General features: G+C 31.0%; 2 protein-coding genes and 1 long non-coding RNA gene across 5 annotated transcripts in view; 2 read left to right on the forward strand and 1 right to left on the reverse strand.

Annotated features, from left to right (window-relative positions):
• The first annotated feature begins 3,420 nt into the window (after positions 1–3,420).
• LOC106777517 (rac-like GTP-binding protein RHO1) lies at positions 3,421–6,200 on the forward strand. 3 transcript variants are annotated; one of them, XM_014665095.2, is made up of 8 exons: positions 3,421–3,713; positions 3,896–4,115; positions 4,410–4,497; positions 4,585–4,694; positions 4,839–4,902; positions 5,452–5,516; positions 5,600–5,665; positions 5,749–6,200. In XM_014665095.2, exons 2-8 carry the CDS (start codon positions 4,017–4,019, stop codon positions 5,848–5,850), a joined length of 594 nt encoding a protein of 197 aa, XP_014520581.1. In that variant the 5' UTR covers positions 3,421–3,713; positions 3,896–4,016; the 3' UTR covers positions 5,851–6,200. The 3 variants fall into 3 exon arrangements, with proteins under 3 accessions (XP_014520581.1, XP_014520580.1, XP_014520582.1); XM_014665094.2 differs by having other exon boundaries at positions 3,421–3,652; XM_014665096.2 differs by having other exon boundaries at positions 3,686–3,803.
• A 1,234-nt stretch (positions 6,201–7,434) lies between these two features.
• On the reverse strand, positions 7,435–18,288 carry LOC106777647 (vacuolar protein sorting-associated protein 35A). Its single transcript, XM_014665308.2, has 21 exons — positions 17,962–18,288; positions 17,742–17,838; positions 17,497–17,620; positions 16,869–17,054; positions 16,359–16,446; positions 16,105–16,161; positions 15,906–15,995; positions 15,686–15,808; positions 13,871–14,005; positions 12,061–12,177; positions 11,531–11,770; positions 11,394–11,459; positions 11,124–11,213; positions 10,247–10,336; positions 9,890–9,979; positions 9,549–9,617; positions 9,387–9,467; positions 9,137–9,244; positions 8,944–9,047; positions 8,096–8,209; positions 7,435–8,002 (listed from the first exon to the last, which is right to left on the reverse strand). Exons 1-21 carry the CDS (start codon positions 18,052–18,054, stop codon positions 7,780–7,782), a joined length of 2,385 nt encoding a protein of 794 aa, XP_014520794.1. The 5' UTR covers positions 18,055–18,288; the 3' UTR covers positions 7,435–7,779.
• A 4,380-nt stretch (positions 18,289–22,668) lies between these two features.
• Positions 22,669–23,305, forward strand: part of LOC106777476 — a 2,011-nt gene continuing 1,374 nt past the window's right edge. Inside the window, exons 1-2 of the long non-coding RNA XR_001376947.2 lie at positions 22,669–22,851; positions 23,001–23,071. This is a non-coding gene — a long non-coding RNA (uncharacterized LOC106777476). The remainder of the gene's footprint in view (positions 22,852–23,000; positions 23,072–23,305) is intronic.

Here is a 23,305-nt window from a genome sequence, read left to right on the forward strand (position 1 = left end):
AATCCAAAGAACATGATATCTTAACAAGTAACAATTTTTTAATAATATACTATCTATTATTATTTTATTAATTTGTATATTTGAAATAGATTAATCACGAACTACAACATAAGTAGTTATATATTTGAAAAAGACTAATCACGAATTATCACATAAGAAATTGTATATTTAAAATAAACTAATCACGAATTACCACATAAACGGTTGTATATTTGAAATAAACTAATCACGAATTACCATATAAGAGATTGTGTATTTAAAATAGACTAATCACGAACTACCATATAAACTGTTGTATATTTGAAAAAGATTAATCACGAACTACCACGTAAATATTTATAAAAAGTTGTTTATTAAAAAAACTTTTTCCAAATCCAAATGTGAATTTAGATACTCATAAAAGCTAAAATGATGCAAACAATACAGTCTAAGTCAGCCTAAATTGTAAAGAATGAATACATGCAATTTTTTAATGGTTTAACTATCTTGGAATATTTCTTAATCTTAAAATTTTCCTTCCAACATAAGGTTTAATGTTTCGATATCTAAAATAGATCTATATGTAAACCAATATTTCAATAATTAAAGATAAGAAATAAAATTTAAAATTTTTCCAGAAACTAAAATTTAATTACCTCTGCTAAAGAGTATGCGAGAGACAAAGTAAACAAAATCTATTTTACTTAGGTCAGTTTGTATAAACAACAATTGAAAAATGTAATTGGGTAAAATTTAGAAGTGGGTGTGTAATTTCAATTGTAGATTCCGTAATTGTTTTGAATTATTCAAAACATGTTATATAATGTCAAACATGAATAATATAATAAAAAATAATATCACGATTACTTTCATTGTCATTGTAAAAAAAATCGAGTTTAATGTGAAGTTAACACACTTTCTTGTACTCATGTTAATCACAAACGTGCACACACATTTATATTCTTGATATTTACCTAATAAACTAATTAAATGTTTATTTTTTAAAAATAACTTTTAGCAAAACTTGTTGAGCATATTTATTACATTGTTTTGCAGTATCAATTATTAAACCAGTTAATGAATTTGAAATTATATATAAACACGCGAGATACAGCAATATTAAAGGGAAATTTTACAAATTAATAGTATAATATTAAAGAAAACGATAATGTGAAATATATAAATATTAAAGGTAAATATAGTAACGATAAATTATAAACTATAAGGTCAGACAATATTTTAAACCATGGTTGAAAATGATTGAAATTTAGCAAAATAAATTTATTTATTAAATGATTATGTTCTAGACAAATAATCTTGTAGGCTTGTTAAATAAGCAAATAAATTATAAACTATACATACAATTAATTAATTATAAATTATTTTAAACATGTCTTTTCAAATAAATATTGCAAAAGTAATCTTGAAACATTCTTCATCTGTTTTGGGGAAAAATGTTCAACATTCTGATTATACATGATAATGATAATTTATTATTAAGGCTCTGTTAACTTCAAATGATAGATGTGAGAGAGATTGAATGAATGTTATTTTTTTAAAAGGGATTTAAAGATAATTAAGAATGAATTTAAGAATAAATATCGTAAAAATTAGTGTTGAATTTGCCTTGTGTAATAAATAAAGAATATTTTAATTAATTAAAAATAAAAATTATCGAAATATTTTTAATGATTAAAGTAATATAACATAATATTTATTAATAATAATAAAAATATGATAAGTAGAATTTTTTAAAATTGATTAAAAAATAAAATAAAATAAGTATGACAAGTGACTGGTTAAAATGAATCTATGCAACCCTTCATTACTTTTATTATTATTTAATATTAATAATAATATTATTATATTATTATTTATGATTATTATCATTTTATTTATATTATTAATGAAACAAAAACGTGGAATCGAATAAGTAATTGTAATCAATTACAGGAAAATCATGTTAACCATTCTCAGAGTAGAAAAGTTAAAATTATTGAGATTCTATAAGTAAAAGAAATATTTAAATTTAATATTAAATCTCTTTAAATCCGAGCATCTCACATATGATTATAAAAACACTGTTTAGTGAATTTGGGAGAGAATAATTGAGAGAATTTGAAGATAATTTCTTTTTGTTATTTATTTGAATAGAGTTGGAGATAAGTGAGAGTAGATTTAGAAATAAATTTTTTTAATTTGTTACATAAATTAAATCCTACACTAATTTTCACAAACTTTGTTTTCAAATTTACTTTCGTTTACTTTTAAATTTACTCAAATAAACAACAACAAAAATTACCTTTAAATTCACTCAATTTTTTCTCTTCAAATTCACCCAAGTGAACAAAAACTTAATCTCACAAATCATCTTCTTACATAAATTACCTCAAATCAAACACGATTTCAATTGCAAATATACTTATTCCATAATTTGTTGTAACAAGTAAAAAATTAACTATATTTACATAAAATTTAGACATTAAAAGTAAATTAAATTTAAGTATATTATTTTGATAAAAAAATTGTTGATAAAGATATTTGTGTGACACTAAACACAATGACCTTTTAAAAGAAGAGATTGAAAAATTAAGAGTGGGAATGGATAAAGCAACACTGGTTTTACTTTGTTAATGGTAACTCCTTGAGATGATCATTTTGACTAACTTTTCCATGCATGTGCAAATAGAATTAAGGCCACTTGAAATATTTAAGAAGAAAATTCTGAAAATGATATATTTTGAGGTGGAGGAAACACCATGAAAGGTCCCTTATCTGATTTGAATGTATTTGAAACCCCAACAGAGAAAACAAGAAAATTTGGAAATACAAGTGTGGTGTCAATTATCATTTAATGATAAAGATCAATTCGTTGGTTGACACTTCGTATTCATCACATCATAATCATCCCATAATGTTTGGTTTGAGTGTAGAGTTTCAGAGCATGCTGGGTATGTTATACCAAAAAATAGATATATTCACATTGTTGAAAAAGAAAAAAGAACAAATTAGGTGTGCCTGTATCTTCCTACATTTTTCTTGAAAACAGTGTTTGAAAAATGAGAACGTGCTACCATAGCTTTTAATCTCACTGATAAAATAAACAAACATTTTTCTCACACTACAAAACAAAGATTTGCCTGGTAAAATACCTTTTTTTTTATCATCTGATACACATTTATCTTGTCTGTACATATAATTTTATGCAGTTTATATGGGGTGGACCCGCAATGGTCGATGATGATTAGTATAATATATGGCAGTTCATAATTTTACAGAAAGTTACTCTGTGAATAGTCTGAATATGTAAATAAAATTTGAAAGTTTGACAGTTTAAAAATGTGTATAATTTTGGAGTGTCCTAAGGTGAAAGAAGATGCTTTAATTGGAATAATGAAGCCCCGAATTTGCGTTAAAAGAGAGTGAAATTGAAGATGTGAGAGTAAGGAAAAGAAAAAGAGAGAAAAGGTGATGAAGAAGCATGAATGGGTGAGGATGAATTGATGCAGTAAGGATCCGAATTTGTCTGCGATAAAAAGAGAATGATAATTTATTTTTAAACAAAGGAATAGGAAAAGAAGGGTTAATAAGAATAGAGTTTGTTTGTTGTGTAGTGTTGTGCTGTGTTGTGTTGCATGAACGGTTCAACAGGAAAATCTTGCGGGCCAAAAAGGTTTCTCCTTTCTCTCTCTCTCCCCTTCGTCAATGCCTTCTCCTCTCACTCTCACAACAGGGTCTGTCTCTTTCTTAGGGTTTCCTCATTTCTCCTTTTTCCATTCCCTGCTTTCTAACTCTCTATCTCTTTCCGCATTTTCGCAATTAGGGTTTGTTCTTTTTCTGTTTTCGCTTCTTCTCCTCATTCTTTGGCTGCTTCTTCTGTGTTTTTTTTTTTCATTTGTCTTTTTTGTTGCCGCAGATGTGTAATTGAGACGGAAGAAGAAAAAGAAGAAGAAGAAATTGGAGGGGGTGTGTCATCGGGTCCTCAGGTGAAGATCTGAGGCTTTTCGTGTCTCTTTTCTTTTCTCCGAGTTAAAAAGATGAGCGCTTCTAGGTTCATCAAGTGCGTCACTGTTGGGGATGGTGCCGTGGGCAAAACCTGTTTGCTTATTTCCTACACCAGCAACACTTTCCCCACCGTTAGTTTCTTTCTCCTTTCTCTTTTTCGCATTTCAAACGTTAATTTTGGGGTCTGGTTGGGTGATTGTTCAGTTCCGCTAATTGAAGAAATTCAGTTGCATTTTTCTTGTCATCTGCATTTCGGGAAGTGATGGGATATGTTTCATAAGCCAGCAAACAGCATTTTCGAAGTTAGAATGGGTCCTTTATTATGAAGTTTGGTTAGAAAAATGATATTGTATTTGTGTTTTCTGGGAGAGAGAGGCATTTAATGTCTCCTTTTTTTTTCAACTTGGTTCTTTATGTGAAAACAGGATTATGTGCCGACTGTTTTCGACAATTTCAGTGCAAATGTGGTTGTCAATGGTAGCATTGTGAATCTGGGTTTGTGGGATACTGCCGGTAATGCTGTTGTGTGATTATATTTCTATGATATTTTTGATGTTGTAGAAAGTTTTCTCTGGATTTATTGGGTTATTTGTGGAGCAGGACAAGAGGACTACAACAGATTAAGACCTTTGAGTTACCGTGGGGCCGATGTTTTCATTCTGGCCTTCTCTCTCATAAGCAAGGCCAGTTATGAAAATGTTTCTAAAAAGGTACTTTGTTGTGGTCTCCTGTGTTTTGGGTGTATTTCTTGTCATTTGTTTTGAGAACATTACAAGGTTTCTGTATTGCCGGTGATCTATGGATCATTTTATAAAAAATGGATGATAAAATGAATGTGTTGGTTTCATTTCCAGTGGATTCCAGAGTTGAAGCATTATGCACCAGGTGTCCCCATAATTCTGGTCGGCACAAAGCTCGGTATGTTTGTTAGTGTATAACTTGATACTGGTATTGTCATTCATTAGATGCTCCCATCTGGCTTATCCATTGATTTCATTTATTCTGGTTTGTGTTACAATGAAATATATAAACTTAACCCAATGGATTACATGTTTGATAAATATTGACTTTAGATACTAGTACAGAATCTTTGAAATTCTCCATGATCTTAGTGAACTGCTGAATCAGATTTCTTTTGTCTTTTTGGCCAGAAGCGGCTGGAGTTCTGGTGCATTTTATTCTCATTTTTCTTTAGATTTTCATCTCCACTGTTTTCCAAACGTAGTTGATACCGCCATTAGGATGTTAGTTTTATTCATTCATTGTATACTTTGAAAGGCATGCCCTGCCTATAAATATGTATTACAATTTTCAAATAATGTTCCAGTTACGTTCATTGCCTAATCTGTTCTATTGAGGTGACAAATGGTTGTGTTTTAGTTTCTTCAGTGTTGTTGCATGTTGTATTGATGGTTTTTGTCAACTAAGAGTCCGATGATTGTTATTTTTTGGTTTGTAATGGGATAGATCTTCGGGATGATAAGCAGTTCTGCCAAGACCATCCTGGTGCCGTGCCTATTACCGCAGCTCAGGTGAATATTGATTGTGGTGCACTGGAATCTTGTTTAGTGATTTCAATTAATTAAATCTGACATGTGCATATATTCCCTTAAAGGGGGAAGAGCTTAGGAAGCTGATCAATGCACCAGCTTACATTGAATGCAGTTCAAAAACACAAGAGGTAAATGGTTGAGTTTTTTTTGTTATCTAAATCAGTGGTTAACATGGCATGTTGGTTAAATTTATTTGTGGCATGTATTGTAGAACGTGAAGGCAGTGTTTGATGCGGCCATAAGAGTTGTCCTTCAACCACCTAAGCAGAAGAAAAAGAAGGGTAAAGGACAAAAGGCTTGTTCGATATTGTGATTCACTAGGTGTTAACATTTGACTGCCCTTTGTTCTACCTACCTGTATTACCCTCCCCTTCTTTCTTTTTATCATTTCTTTGCTATTAAAGAAGTTGCAGTTTATGTGGGTGTTCGTGTTCCTCAGACAAATACTCTAGATCTCCTTGAAGCATAAGCTGGTTTAATGCTTTACTTTCTTTGAATTGTTGTCAACTCTAATAGTCAAATTTGCTTTTCGTGGTTCCCGCCTTTTTCTTATAACTTCCGTTTTTATTTATGTATTAATAGACTGGAATATCCCAGTTAGGATAACGACTTTGTCTGATTGTTATATATTTAAATTATAATATATTTCGATTCAAGGCTTCATTCAGGTTTTTAGTTCATTCTTAGTAGTCATTTGGTTGGATTAAATACTTTGACTGAAGCAGTTTCCTCACGTTATATTTATGGACGTTATCTCCATTACAAATTCTAAGTTCTGTGAAAAAACACGTCAAATAGTAATAGTTTTTTCCTCGTTTACATAATTTTTTATTACTGTTTTTTTTTTTTGGTACACACAATGGCCTGACCTTAACTATAAGTTGTTTTAGTAGGTTATGAATATAGCAAATCAATTTGCACAAAACTCAGATTACAGTCAACCTCGTGACTTTTTGATCCACTTCACCAAAAAGAAAATTGATTCGTTACGAAAAGTCAAATATTTGTTTTTTTTTTTGTATATATTAACGAGAGGAGGAAAATGTGTTGAAATTATAAATGAGATTTGTTGAATACAATAAATGAGACTTGTAAGTTTTTGTAATTTTCACTAAATTTCCGTCAATAATAATAATAGTGTTAAAAGAATGTTTTATGGGAGTTTATTGTTAACATCTTTCATAATAATGACTTTTAAAGTTACTGAGAGCGGAATTTGCTAATGTGCATGTAAAGAACTATAATTTTCGCGTAGACAATTGCAAGTGGGACTCGTGACAAATGTTTTCGCCAAAACAATAAAGTCTTGTGCTGTTAGTAATAGAAACTCTAAGTAAAACGTAAAGCGATCAAATACCATGATTATTTATTTGGGAGACCAGAAACGTTGAACAAATACACTTGTGCATTACACTACTAAGATAAAATGTGAAGCGAAGCATTAAAAGATAGAAATATTAAATTCCTAATCATGTTTTATCCTTTACTAATAATCCGTTTTTAAAACATGCACAGCTGTGGTACTCATATATTTAGCTTTTGCCAAAACGTGTCTTCATATGCTTCTTACACTTGCATTCATAATTTCAGCTGTAAGGGTTTCAAACGTATACATATGTCAGCATGTATATTACCCCCCACAAAGTTTAGGGAAATTTAACTTCAAATTCATAAATATTAAAAAATATATGATTAAGGGGTAAGTTCCGATATTATATGGTGACATTACATCTACAGAGCATCGAAATACATCGAACACTCCATTCCGGTCTAACAATTCACTAACGAATTATTGTTTCCTTTTAAAAGTCGAAACTCGTTTGATAATAACATCTAACAATTATTTGAAAAATACTTTTTTTTTTACTATTTTTAAAATTAAAAAACATAAATCATCTATGGAGATTTCGTCTGGCATTGCAAATCAACAAGTCCGACCGAGTAAACCTTTGCGCACACTTTATGAATTTAAATAGGAACTGTACTACAAATAATTTCTCTCAACTATTGTAAAATTTGATAAAAGAAAAGATGGATCTAGCAATAGTGGTTCAGTCTGATTAGTTACACGGTGAATCGGTGTTCTAACTCAATGATCGAGTAGTTTTGCTGTCAGCACAGATGAGGAAGGCACAAACTTGTGGTTGTGGAGATGAAATCCAAAGAGAATTGAAAACAGTTGCTTGAGCAGCACAAAAACAGGTTGCTTCAAAAGCTAACATGACAAGATGAAGGGTATTGGTCATCCAGCGTGTGAAACCTTGAGAGCTTCATACTTCTCGCCTACGGTACCACCTTTTTGTTTCTGGAACTCTATATATCGCATAGTACTGGCTAAGAAAGCATCGGCAGCTGGATCTGAAGTCGTGGTATCACTCTGCATTTCATTCATAATTAACTCGATTAAGCCCTGTATAGCAGCAACGGTTACTTGTAGGTTTCCCTTCTCAAAGAAGTAGAGATACCTAAAAAACACATACACAGCGTCATTATTCCATTTTATATGTTGCAAACCAAACAAAAGCCATGCTGACTAGAGATTATGCACGTTAACTTACTTGTTTAATATCTCGATGAAGAGCATTACTGATCCCGTGTTACCTCGAGCTGCATTTGACATTTGTTGGGCAGCATTTGCAATTCGTAAAGCCCGTTTGAGACATAATAGGACCCTGGTTCAAAAATAAATTCGAATATAACAAAAACAGTAAGAATCATGATAAAATAAATTAAGAAATAAATTCCCAAAATCCTTTTTCAAAATATCCTACATCTATTTTCTCTTTCCCAAGATGCTTTTCCCACTGCCGGGTCAATGTGAATATGTTCACGCCCGTAAGAGAGCGCAGCATAGGGCAAAATCATTCTCACTCTCCTTTAATACACTCTTATATTATAAAGGGTTTAATCTTGAACACAGATATCCTTTATACTTACTATCTTATGCGGCTATACTCTGTCTTCATTTTGTAATAATTTTTTATCTTTTATATCAAATCCATATATTTCTTTTCTCTTTAACTAGTTATCCAATCAAAGATGACTTTTTGTTTCTCGACTAGTTTAGTCTATCTATCCTAAATTTTCTTCTATCAACAATAAGTACAGAAAAATATTTGCAAATCACCGTTACAATAATAATTCATTAACTAAACTATTTCCAAATCTAAAAGTTTACTTTAGAACCGATATAACAATCTAAAATATTTTTAAAATTTGCATTTTTCTCCTTTTCTCACGTATAGTTACCCTATAAACATCTACAACGTCCTGATACTGGATAGTTATCCTACAACAGGATTCATTATTTGGACATGCAAACAATTAAAATTCACCAGCTATTTCTGTTCAAGCAAAGAAATAAGCATTCATTAGAAGTCTAAAATCTCCTGTTTATAAAACAAACCTCTCTCCATCTTTCATGTTATCGTGATCATCAACCCAAAACAGATGGGAGCATGCATATACAGCTCTGCATTGATCTGGCTTCTTTAAAAGCTTTGCAGAATACTGTCCAATAAGAAGGCACCAAAAAAATGAGGATTTGGTATAAAAGTATATACTGAGCACCAGTATGCATAATGGAATTGAATAATTACCCCTGTGGCCTTGTGAGTTAAAGTATCCCTGTTTTCAACACCAAAGACATGCATCCTTTGAAGAGTTCCTATTATTAGATGGATAGCTGTGACCTGTGCTCTGGAATCCTAATATTGAAAAAACAAACACATAGTTGAGAACGGCTAACCAATACATTTTGTCAACATATGCACTCCTCCACCTGATGCCATGAAAATAACAGGATTTCTATTTAGAAAGGGAAGTACAAAACTAGAAGAGGGTACTTACAGAAATTTCTTCTTCATATAGAATATAAGCTTGTGTAAAAAATTCATAAGCAACAGGTTCCAAATCACAGTCATTTGCAGCCTCAATGAAAGAACAGAAGCAAGAAATTAGCAAATAGAGTTTGTCATATCATTTTGATAACAACGAAATACATTTCATTACCTCAGCACATTGCAAGTACAACTGCAGTGCTAATTCTGGTGCCAGGACACCTGACAAGGTCTCGATGGTCTGAGGAAAGATAAATGTATCATCAAATAAATTTACCAGTTAACTGTTCATAACCTTTAAAAATACATTGAAAGTATTGAACACATATTGCAAACAGAGATATCTCGCAAATACAAACTGTTACTATTATTGTTTGCTTCAACAACAAATAGTCACGATCTCTATATTATTAAATATTAAATCATCATTAACAAAAAAATAAGCTGGCATAAATCACCATTAAAAGGAAAATAAAAACCCACGTCCTTTTTGTAAGGAAAATAATGCGTTACCTGATTTAAAAGCTGAAATATTTTCTTTGGTGTTACTGAGGCATCATCTCCAAAAGGATTTTCTTCTTGACCTTGCAACTGCCTGACCAACTGTAGACAGTAAAGTAACATACAGTGCATAAATTCTACTATTTTTTCTTTACTAAAAATATAAGCAGCAAATAGCGCTGTGGCAGAGGCGATTGTCTTTGCAATGAAGATAAAACACGGAACAGCAGCAACATCAAGAAAGCATGAGGTAAAAGATAAGCAAGTCTTGTCATTTTGGCTTCGATCTCCAGCACTATCAATTCATCATTATGTAAGCAAAACAGCACAAATAAAAGCCAGCAACTGATAAAAAAAGGTCACACAAACCTTTAAAGAAGAAAAAACAAGAGGTGGAACAGTGAAAGGCAGACGTGTTGGTCCTCCAGTCAGTATGTGCTTCCTCACAGTATCAATGATCTGCGATTTAATGCACAAAAATTGTTAGATAAATTAAAGATTGAACAAAAAAATAAACACAAACTCCTACCATCTATATAGGGGGTCAAAAATGTAGTTTGCAGTCACAGGAAAAATATCAAACAATATTTGCTCATATTAGATATATTAAAATCACAGATAAGTTTAGAAGGAAAACATGTCTTAAGACTCATAAGTGCCTATAGCCAGTTAGTGCTTTATCAATATATTCAGTTTTATTCATACCTTTTTTTTTTTATAAATATTTTTAGATAAACAAAACAAAAAGATAAAATACATTGGATTTTCACAAGTCAAAATCAGTTTATACATCTATTCTATCCTAATACACTAAAAAACCTACCATTGCTAACTAGTTTATATATAGTGTTCTTTCTTAATGTACTAAGCCGTCTTCAGAACAAAAATGTGAGTTCTAGGAGAGTTCTAAGACAGAAAATACTTTCAAATGTTTACATAAATAGGTCTAACGTGGATTTGGAGTCAGAACATAACTTAATTTTTATATTTAAAGGAGTACATGACCAATTAAAATGATAAAGCAATATCCCAAGATAACAAGTTCAGTTTAGTGCTTGACAAAGATTTATTCTTTAATATCTGCTTGGGTAATATTCATGTGCAGCTTCAGTATGGGAAGTACTGGTAAGTAAAAAGTAGAGCCGCCTAAAATTACTAACTGGAGTTTGAAAGCTAAAATTTCCAGCAGAAAAACAAGTACAAAAAGAATTATGATCATCAGAACACAAGAATATAAGTAATTAACCTTAAACGTTTCTTCTGGATCCTCATTATAAAGCATTTGGATCAGGCGGGCAACAGAATTCTGCTCCTCTTTGAAATCGTCTTCATCAAGCTAGGGGAATGGGGGAAATAGGTAAAGAGTAAGGATCACAAAAGTAAGGATTATTTTATCTTTTTATAGTTATGGCAACATATAAATGTATTATTATAAAAGGCAACCTTAATGGGAGAGGTCAAATAGGCATTGTAAAAAAAAATAGCAAAATGAGACTAGTCATGGTACTGAAGTGACCTCGTCTTTAGGAACTCCATCAGAATCCTTGATGAGCCCCTTTATCAGTCCAAACAATGCATCAACCTACAAGCAAATCAAGTTATGTTATAACAAGAACTCGCACCAAAAAAGCAGACAAGTAAATTATAACATACCTTTTCTGATGTAGAAATGTGTGTTCCATTTTTCATAATGCTTTGAATAATAACAGTTGCCATGACCTTAGTAGTTGGAATATCAAGGTATTCCATTACACGAGGATAATTTGAAAGCTTCAGTGCAGTCATAACATCGTTATATTTCTCTAGTGGAGCACTTAATAGAGCAACAATCTGCTTAGTTGCCTTGTTGTCCTCAATTTTCCCTTTGCCGGATAGTTTTTTCACACATGCTCCCTAAAAAGTATATATACAGTCAGTGCATATAGATATTACAAAACACAGGAATAAGTTTGCTTCCTTAAATGAAAAGAACTAATGCTGCCACAAGTTCAATTGAATATATACACACTAAATGCAATTATTTTATCATAAATTTCAACTAAAATTGTATTTTTCTTTTAAAGTATTAGTGCATTACCATGAATTATAAAATAAATAATGCCAATGGGTACATTCGGGTAAGAATAATCTATGAATTGAAAAGAAAACATGAATGTGTGCAAACAGTGTGAAATGAAACATACCAAGACTTGATCTGCATAATCAAGGCGATCAGGGTGAACATGAAGCGTGAAGGTGAGAAGTGATGAATACAAAGTTACAACTCCAACAGTGGGCATGTCAGGTTGTGCCTCTATCACCTACATAACAAATCAAGGCATCATATTTCAAAACTCAGCATAAAAACAAAAACATTTTATAACAAAAATATGAGAAAGATGTAAAATACACCTTTCTAGTCAAGAACATCAAAATTGAAAGTATGAAAAATAAGACAGTTTCAATGTTCAAGTGGAACATGAAAAATAAGGCATTTTCCTTTTAATTTTTAATTAAAAATAAATGGGCCAACTGGCCAAAGCAGGCTGAAAATACCAACCTGGTCAGCCAGGTTTGGCCCAACTTGTAATCCCTAATTGTCATCAGTGTCCTGCCTCACATCCACTCTACTTTATAGATCCCCCTTAACCTATTTCCACCCTTCCCATGGCTTTTTGGCTACCTTGGCTGCAGTTTAGTGGTCAACGATTAAATCTAACACTCTCTCTCCCACCCAATATCAAGTTTAACAATGACAATTTGGCATTGTTTCTTGGTAGTCTTTGGGATGGTTATCTATGTTCTTGCATTGATTTAGGCTCTTGTATTAGCCCCCTATTATTTTACCTAAAGTGACCTGGGTCATCTCCAATTCTAGACATGGACTGACCCACCATCTCTAGTCCTGGACACAGCCTGAACCCATGATATTGTTAGTTAACCAACTCTCAACTCAACTCTAAACACAAATGTTCTGATTCCATCCCCATTCACAACCATTATCACCTACCACCACTTATATACTGTTTAGAATATCAAGATAAACTGTGAAAAGAATGGAGGTCAAAACTCAGGAACTTGTGTGGAATATTTACTTGAAAAACCTGAACAACAGTGTTCCAGGAGCGAAAACAAGGTTTTAAATAGTACCACTATAGATGCGTAGCAAAGCAGGCATCCCCACCCCCAAGCACTACAGGGGCTGCAGTAGTAGAGTGGCTTTCGGGGGTGTAGCTGACCAAATAGCAGCCATAGCAGATGGATGGAAGAACTATTCATTTATCCAAATAAAAGCCCCGTGAACATAGACATTGGAGCTTTGGGGCCAACTATTTGTGGAATTTCAATTTCCAAATGAAATCTATAATTGTAATAATAGTGAAATTGATAAAGACTAGGATTTAGAAGATGGTGATTGGTGATTGATTCCTATCTAGGAAACTTGTATTTGACCTTTGTTATTCAAAACACCAACGTTCTATTGTTGATTATGAATATCACAAATTTAAAGAAATTTATATCATTTTTCAGAATTTAGGTATACAGTATACAGACTGTAAAAATCAAAACCGACACCAAGAAAAAACGGGAATTGAAGGGCCATATCCTGGTAGCACCACTATAACATACCAAAAAAAACTACTACTGCAGCTGCAATGGCTACTATTGAAACCCAATCCATTATTTGAATCCTAAATATGTCCAAGGCTAATCCGCTATAATGCACTTGACTACTGTGCACTAAATCATATCAGTTGCAAATATTGGACAAACCATGACTTTATGGCAGCAAAACAGTATTGAGATAATATATATACATACATATATACATACATATATATATATATATATATATATATATATATATATATATATATATATATATATATATATATATATATATATATATATATATATATATATATATATATATATATATATATATATATATATATATATATATTTGCACTACATGGCTAAAATATTCAAGATAAAAGGAATTGGAAAGAATACCTTGCCAATGGCATTGCTTAATTTCGAAAATGCTTCAACTTGCAAAAACTCTGGCAACACCTCTGCACTTGAAGCTGCATAATTTGAAAGCCTCTCCATTAACTGAGACAGCACTGTCTTGATATCAACTGACGCCTGAAAGATACAGTGGGGGTAAAAACAGAAAGCTAATGCGTGGTGATACCTGAGTATTTGCAGCACAAAACTGTCATGGATATTTTGGATGCAATTTTTATAGTTAAGCAAAAGATACGATAGACACTTTCAAGTGTGTACTTATCAATTAATCCAGAGCGGAAACAGTTGGATGCTTAGCTAATAAAACCTTGGCATTCAGCATAGATTGATTTTCCTGACACACATGCTCACTTTACTAATAAAACCTAGTATTCAACATAGATTGATTTCCCTGGTACGCATGCCCACTTTATTGTTCAACATATGATACACCAACTAGAACTCAAAAAAAGGAGATGCTAATTTATTGAAACAACTTTATAGTACCTTTGTACCTTGAATCAGAAAATTACAGATCTCAAAAAAAATATATTTTAAATTGTACTGGTGACTGTAACTGTTAGGGTATAAGGAGGGAGGTAATCGTAAGGGTTTGAAAGCATATGAGAAAGAGAAGAAGGTATAGGAGAGAAAGAGAAGGAGACCGAACGGTGGAGTACAGGGGGCAAGTTGACTGAACAGTTTACAAAGAGGAGCAAGGAGGCCGAACGGTGGAAGGTTGGGGAGCAAGCTGACCAAACGGTTGACAAAGAGGAGCGAGTTGACCAAACGGTAGGCAAGTGGGAACGACCAGGCCAAATGATTGGAAGCAGCAAGGAAGCATCCTAACTGCCACAACAGTTAGGATGGGCAGGAAGATAATTAGAATAATAAGGAAGATATTCTGAGAGGATATTCTGGAGAAGTTAATTAGAGTAATCAAATCCATATCTTAGGATATTATTCAGTACAAGATAACTATAGTAAATAAATATACAGTCCAAAGAAATATACAATATATAATAGATACTAGGGGATTATACAGGGGGTATTTACATTAAATATAGATATATTCTAGAGAGATATTTAGTAGGAGATGGGCGGGAAATACTATAGTATAAATAAGGCTAGAGTTTAGGGTTAAAGGTATGCTTTTGATTGGTGAATTTTGTAAGAGAGGTTATGCTCTCAGGTAATTGACGAAGATCTTGCTCCCAATTATTAGAAATAATTGGCAGAGGTTATGCTCTCAATTATTGTTTACTTTTGTTTATCCACATATTACCATCAATGAAAGAGATTCTTTCGTTCAATTCCATGTTTTCATTATTCTTTTGCTTGTCTTGAGTGTGTGAGAGGTTGTTCTCGTTACGTCTCCTACTTGGATACGCAACAGTAACATTATTAGTAAATACATACGATAATATATATACACACATACGGACACACAAACTTAGAACTAACGCAAGTTTGTAATTAAAATCATATTCTATAGGGAAATTTTGGAGACAACAAATAGAGCTCCTTTCTTGAATTCTAACTTTACAAGTATTACACCTGACAGAAATTTGTGCAACAGTTTGACAACTCAGATGATGTGCTAACTGTTAATCACCACTATATAGATATTTACTTTCTCTATTTTTCAGAATTCTTTGATTAATGTCTTCATGTTCTACTGGTGCTTCTTCACAATTAAATAATATTATATATTAGTGCAAGTTCACTAATCTGAACTTTCATGTTTTGGAAGGAGAGAAAACATATAAACAAGGAATCCTCCAGAAGTCATACAAATAAATGTGCAAGTTCACTAACCTGAAGTTGAGGGTAAGCACCCAATAACACATCAAGAGTTTGCAAGTGATACTCATCAGGGAAGACTTGAATTATGCAATCCATCAAGTAGAACTGAGCCAACTCATCTTTGCAATTCACAACCTGTCCAAGATAATTGTGGAAAAGCAATCATATCTTCTGGTTAGAAAGCAAACAATGCTTTTGATTATCAGAAACAGAAACAATAGACCAATTATACCTGCTCCAGTACTCTGGGAAGCACGGCATCTTTGTACATATCTAGGTCAACACCCTCAATCTGACTGAGAACATGAAGATTCTTCCCAACCTAATAATATATCAAGGACAAAAAAGCAATAGAAGCCTTCTATAAGCATTTCATTGTGTATACAACCCCACTGCAGTGAAGCAAAACAGTTACAGGCTTCAGGTATTACAAGATCACGCAACTCGCTCCTTTCCTTTTCTCGTTTCTCCTTCTCCCGGGCAGGCCCCTGCAGACCAGAAAGCCCGACAGCAAGCCTCAACTCAGGGTCAGCTAAGAGTATGAAAGATTCACATGCATTACTACACCTGCATGACCAGAAATCATGCCCTCGTGATATATTTTACCCTCATGACGTGCAACTACCGAGACAACATGCATGTCTGAACATGAGTGTTGTAATGATGTGCAGGCAATTCAACCAACCTGATGTTGCATCCGCACCCAAAGTTTGTTCATTTCAGTGAAATTTTGAAGTACAAATTCTACAGCATCCGCTACAGTATCCGCATCCCTACAGTTGTCAAATTAAGCATTCGTTATCAAGCTCAATTTGAAATTGGAGCAGCTTTAAGATTATTGTGACTGCCACATAACTGGGAAGACACAAGTCACAAGGTGAATCAGAAAAGGACAGCAGAAATCAAAAGATGAATAATAAAAACAAGTGTTAACAAAAAAAGGAGGCTCAATTATCCTAAAGACTCCATGAGTTGACATCATGCATCAACACTGCAAAAGTAAAATGGAATAATGGTAACGTTGGCAACACTGATAGAGAAAAGGCGATACTCAGGCTGCCATCAATTATGTTCCAAATGTTCACTGTTACTGGCTCAGTTCCTTGAAACTTCAAATCTAACTCAATTAAGAAACCTCAGCGGAATAATCCTGCCTATGAAAGAAGCGGAGGGCAAAAAATCTTGCTTTACTTACCCTTCGTACTCTGAACCAATATCTGGCAATTTATCCCTACTAACTTGAGAAAGGTAACTCCTTAGAAAGAGTCCACGAACAGGGTGTTGAATACCGCGACACATCTCCACAAGATCCTTAAGAACATCCTTTGCGGGAGCTTCCTTGGACTTGATGTATACTGATCCTACTGTACAGAGGAGATACCTGATTGTGATCATAAAATTAACAGCTAGCAAGTAAGAAGCATGTTAAACTCAAAAGAGTGAACACATAACCACTACAAAAGCTCAAAACAATAAATGTTTCCCACTAAAAATTAGAGCGAACCATGAGGTTCAAAACCACCAAGTTATCAATGAGCAAAGTTACACAATTGATTTTTAAACAATCCAAAAAACCTTCCCCACGAGTCGTTTGATGAACTAATAAACGTCAATCTCAATTACACTCCATTAGCAGGAATTAAAAATATCAGCATGAGAATGCAATGCTTTACATACAAAATATAAGATAAAATAATTTACAATTACATTTTATAAGCAAGATTAACACGAAACATTCGGGAATATTTTCCTATCATAAACCGTGTATAATAAAAAAATAATATAAAAAGAAAAAAAATGGATTCCGCAACACTCTCACTCACAATCGCGGCAAAATGTTTCCAGCATGCTGGACGAGTTCATAAAGATCAATAATGGAGCAACCACGACGAGTCTCTTCCTCGAAGAACATCTCAAGTTTCCGTAACTGATCAAAGGCACGCATATCTAAAACACCGAATTCAGAGAAAAAGAGATGCAAATTAGCTATGGCAAGGACAGAAGCAGTTAAGTAAAGGATCCAACGGAAAACAAACTCAAGGTAACGATGGATCCGAGAAGAACGCACATAGTTCGTAGTACTTGTGAGGAGAAAGCTTGGAAGTCCTGAGCTCGGAGAGCATCTGAGCCGAATACTTCAAAGCGTCTCGGAGATTGTTGGAATCCTGCGACGAATCGAAATTGGATCGGAATGAATTAGGAATTTGGACATCAAATCAGAATTAGGGAGATCGTGCGGGGTGGAACAGAATAAGAAGATAGATATTAGGGTTTAACGGAGGAGTTACCAATGCACGGTGCATGTAGAAAGAGTTCTGCTGCAGACCGGCGATTCCAGCGGCGAGAAACTTCTCTTCATCTTCGGTTCCGTCTAACATCATTTTCTCTCAATTTCCTTCTCTCTCTTCGTGTAACTTCGCTTTGATTCCTCTCTATCTAACTACCGGTCCAAGGAACTTGCTTTGCTCTTCGTGCTGATCTCTGCTTGAAATTTACATTCAGAATGGACAATATGCCTCCTCTTGACCTCTCCCTTATTCCTATTTCACCCTTACTACCTATGTTTTCCCTCACCAATTTAGTTTTCACGCATTTCATCCATGTTTCATTTCATTTGTCCCTACAGCCTTTTCTTTGTTAATGTTTACCAAGATGTAAATAAATAAAGAACCAGTTTAATTTCTTTTCATTTGTTTCTTATAACTGTACATTTAATAGACTTTTTTTTATTGACATATAAAACAATTTACAACAATAATTCATACACTATGCAGAACCTTGAGTTTGTGTTGAGGATCTATCATAGCTTAACTTGTAGATCATCAAATTCCTATTTAAAAAAAAAATTACTGAAATTTAAATACAAATTAGGATCGAATATATGTGTCATTTATTTACCTTATCTTTACCTGCTATTATTTAACTTTGTGTGTTTGACTGAATTAATAATATGATGTATAAACGTCTCCATTTAATTAAGAGTTATATATATATATATATATATATATATATATATATATATATATATATATATATATATATATATATATATATATATATATATATATATAACTGAAAGATAATGAAAAATTCTACACATGTGTCATCTTTGTGTTTAAGTGTTAAATAAAAAAAATATAAAAACTCATTATATATAAATTCTAATAGAATATCAAATGACATTGTTTTCATTATATTAATTATGTTTTAAAGTGCAAGTGTTATCCTATTTAACTCATATCACTACTTAAGGGATATTTCACATTTAAAAAGTTTTGATATAATATTTTTTATAAAAAAAAATTAAGATAAGGAGAAGGAATTGGATTAAAATTCAAGAATTTTCACAAGTTCGCATGGTAAAGTATAACATTGAAAAGAATTTTAATTTTATAATTTGAGTAAAAACATAAATCTTAAATATTGAAGTTCATATAAATATTCAATTATTAATATTTGCTTCCTTTGTTACTTGATTATCAAAATTCCATGAAAATAAGTTTTGATACAAATCAATATGATTATACTTGCACATTTTCACTTAGATAATTAAAATTCATGTTATCAAAATATTGTGTATATATTTGTCTTGACATTCTTAGTTCAGATTTAATAACGTGATCATTGGTTAAGATAATGTCTTAAATGACTAAACATGTTTTCACACCATTGAGATAAATTATACTTGGTCATATTTCTTTTTAAAAGGTCTTATATTAGTTGAAGAATTACATATATTGTTTTGTGTTGATTTGTTATCTTGTTTTTTTTCAGATATTTAACAAATGAATTTATCAATTTTTATATAATAAATATAAAACATTTAAGGGATTTAAATTGGAATGTAGATAATGAATATATCAAATTGTCACAACAATCAAAATATTTTTTTTTATGTAAAACAGTAAAAGTATAGAAAAGAAAAAGTTTCATAGCATATAGAGTAGAATATTGTGATAAGTAAGTATATTTTATGGATAATGATATTTAGACAATATTTTTTTGACAATATTTGAACATTGATTACGTGTCAATCTATGATTGATAAAAAATTACTCCACAATCAATAATAATAATCATAAACATTATTGTAGAGTAATTTTTGACCAATCACAGATTGACACATAATCAATGTTCAAATGTTGTCAAAAAAATGTTGTCTAAATATCATTATCCATATTTTATATTTGAAACATTATTCATTTGTCATAGTGAATGAATCTTGGTAATTGTAATATTTATAAATGACAACAATTTGATTGATTTAAATAGAAAATATTACATTCTTAAGTCTTAAAGAAACAATTTTGCAGAAAACATAGGCAACATACAAATTTGTTCATTTCCTAAAATGCTGGTAAAATTGATTTGGTTTGTCGTCTATATTTTAAAAACTATTATACAAGTTTCTTACCAAATAGAAATTAATACAAAATTTTAATTATTTTTTATATTTACTTCTTTAAAATTTTACCTTTATATTATTATTCACTGTTATAATTTTCATATTTCATAATTTTTTTTACAAATATTTTGTATAAACTTTGCAAAATTCATATTAAATTTCGCAAAATATTCATTTTATACAAATTTGTAAGAAGATTTACATTAAAATCACGAAGAAACATGAAAAAAAATGTAATACAAACCAAATCTATAATTTACAAAAATAATTGCTTTGTTTCTATATTATATTACACTAATTAGTTAATTTTAATGATAGTGCATGTGATTGATAGAGTTATAGTATTTATATATATATATATATATATATATATATATATATATAATATTTTAGTAAATAAAAGATGATAGTGAATTAATCTTTAATACAAGAAAATTGGCATACATCCTGATGATTAGTACTGTAATAGTAATAAAAAATTGACAGATTTTTCATTAATACTGTAATAGTAATAAAAAAGAAAAGGACAGATTTTCCATTATTATTAAACTCTAAACATATCTGTCTATAAATAGTCTGTCAGTGTGGAAAATATTCATTCATTCATTGGAGTTTGTTTTGTTAAGGTTTTTGTCAATTACTTGTGTTGTTTTGTTTGTTGATTTTCAATTTCATTATTTTGTTAACTATTATTTAGGTTATTTATAAATATATTTATTATTAATGTTTTTTTAATTAATTATTATTGTACTGAATGAAAATATGATGGGTGTAGGATATATTAGAGTGAGAAGATAAAGATGGGATGTGCATGCGGAAAAGAGGCAAAAGCCGATGTCAGTGACAATGAACATGAAGAAGTGACTCAAGAATATGAACCCGAAGCAGTTGAATTCAATAAATCTCCAGAGTGTCGTTATGAACACATGTTTAGTGATGAGAACACAAGTTCTTGCAATATTATGTGAAACATGCATTTCATCTTACTAATTTATATGTTTTTTATATAATTACACTTTTCTTAATAAATTTGGTTAATATTTATACCAATACAAATATTTATCTACTGTTTTATATATGTTTTTCTTTAATTTTTTTTAAACTTGTTATTATTGTTTGTGATTTTTGAGAAATATACGATTATTAAATATTTTGGTTATGAGAAATTCTGTACATAATGTTAATTGTTTTTTCCTTTTCTTTTAATTACTGTTATTTTGAAGAATATCTATAATATGTTTGGTGTTTTGGTAAAGCAACAATTTAAAACTTCGGTTTCACAAGTTAATCTAATATTTTAAGATTTTAATATATATATATATATATATATATATATATATATATATATATATATATATATATATATGCGTATGTATTTGTGTATTTAGAATATATTTTAGTAAATAAAAGATGATAGTGAGTTAATCTCTCTTTTTTAAAATAAGTAGAAATTAAAACCTGTTTATTTGTTTATAAGTTATTTTAAACTGTTTATCTATAAAAGTAAACATAAACAAAATAAGCAGAAAAAAATAATTATACTTTTAAAAAAAATTATTTTTTGTCTAAAGAAACTAGTCTTTAAATGTGAAGGACATTTAACTTGCAGACATTTAGTTGATTAGTTTTGTATTATACTTTTTTTTTTCACATGATTAGCATTGATGTTGATTATAAATTGTATTTGTGAGATAATGTATATTTTTATTTTTTTATCATGTTTTTTGAATAATTATTTATAATATATATTTCTATTTTTTTAATAGAACTGTCGTATTATATTTTAATTTTGTCACTATCATAAGTAGTTATTATGATAAATTAAAAATTAATCACAAATAATATATAAATTATGACAAAATTTATATTTATAAGTAAAATTTTGTCTCAAAATGTTATATTTTATACAGTAAAATCCACATGTATCTTTCTAATGAATACTGTAACACTAGGTATATTATACAGTGTAAGAATAGAATAATTGTCTGATTATCTATATAGATAAACTTTTCATCAACAAGTTTGCAATTAATTCCAAAACATTTCTCAATTCAATATTCCTATTTCACAAATCAATTCTATAATATTTAAAGGTTTTAATATAAACATATGTTAAGTTAATAATTTCCACTGCAATTATAATTTTGAAAGGCTTGATCAAGAGAAATTCTAAGGACCAGCAACGTAACACATGGTGATCACGAATTATAATCACTCCCAACACAAATTAATTGTCAATTTATTATCAAAAACTTAAAAAATATATATCCATAATATAAAAAAATGAGTAGAATAAACTACAAATCCAAAATGTACTTTTCTTTATAGTAAATTATTCTAAGTTGTCCATTATATAGCTTTAAAAAATAAGATTCGTATACATAATATTTAATTTTTTATCATTTTGAGAGTGTAAGAATTATTTTAATGTAAATTTTGTTTAAACCAAAATGGTGTAAATAACCAAATATTGTAATATTTGTTGATATTACTGTAAAGGCCTGAAAATTATTTTAAAGTCATTAGACCTTAATATGTGAGGCAGTCAAGCCCATCAGACTAAGGGTGTCTTAGCTTTAGAAGGGGCTTTTCTAAAATCAGATCTTTCATTAAGCCATTTTTCCTTCTCTCTAAAACCAGGTTCTTCAAATCCTCTGTCTTCTCTCTAGCTATACTCTCCATTGAACCGTTCAAATTTTACTTGGGTGCTGCTAAACCGTTCCTGGCGTCAAGGGCTTCACTTCGAACCGATTACTTTCTCTGTCTCCTTCTAGTAAGTTGTTTCCCTGTTTCCTCCGTCATTTTCGAAACCTATAGGATTTGGGGTTTTACTGATTTAAAGCAGTTACAACCCCCTTTTATGATTTCTATTGTGTTTTAGTCCTAAGAGTTGTTCTCCATCACCACTTTGGTGATTTGTAGGTTCTGTAAGTGCATCGCCGTGTGGGTCACTGTTAAGGCGTTTTCTGTAGACTGTACGGAACAACCTAGAGGTAAGGGGAGTTGATTATTTCTTTTAGAAATTTATTTTATAAAATAATTACATGTTGAATGTTGAACTGATGTGTCTGTGAAGCTGCTCTGCAATTGTTAATCTTACTGGATGCTAGTATAAATCTGTGAATTGGCATGGTGATGAATCTTATCTGCTTTGAATTGAGTTGCTAACTGAAATTGAATGTAATATTATTAAATTGATTATATAAGATGTGAGAGAAATTGGGCAA

Source organism: Vigna radiata, chromosome 11 (genome assembly GCF_000741045.1).
Source record: "Vigna radiata var. radiata cultivar VC1973A chromosome 11, Vradiata_ver6, whole genome shotgun sequence".
Classification (NCBI taxonomy): Eukaryota; Viridiplantae; Streptophyta; class Magnoliopsida; order Fabales; family Fabaceae; genus Vigna; species Vigna radiata.

Excerpts from the sequence above, each read along its gene's own strand:
- LOC106777517 (XM_014665095.2), top strand. The coding sequence starts at position 4,017 with ATGAGCGCTTCTAGGTTCATCAAGTGCGTCACTGTTGGGGATGGTGCC. Across the intron at positions 4,116-4,409 it reads CCAGCAACACTTTCCCCACC|GATTATGTGCCGACTGTTTT; the intron begins GTTAGTTTCTTT and ends ATGTGAAAACAG. Across the intron at positions 5,666-5,748 it reads GCAGTTCAAAAACACAAGAG|AACGTGAAGGCAGTGTTTGA; the intron begins GTAAATGGTTGA and ends CATGTATTGTAG.
- LOC106777647 (XM_014665308.2), bottom strand. The coding sequence starts at position 18,054 with ATGATGTTAGACGGAACCGAAGATGAAGAGAAGTTTCTCGCCGCTGGA. Across the intron at positions 15,809-15,905 it reads TTCCCAGAGTACTGGAGCAG|GTTGTGAATTGCAAAGATGA; the intron begins GTATAATTGGTC and ends TATCTTGGACAG. Across the intron at positions 9,048-9,136 it reads TAACTCACAAGGCCACAGGG|TATTCTGCAAAGCTTTTAAA; the intron begins GTAATTATTCAA and ends CTTATTGGACAG.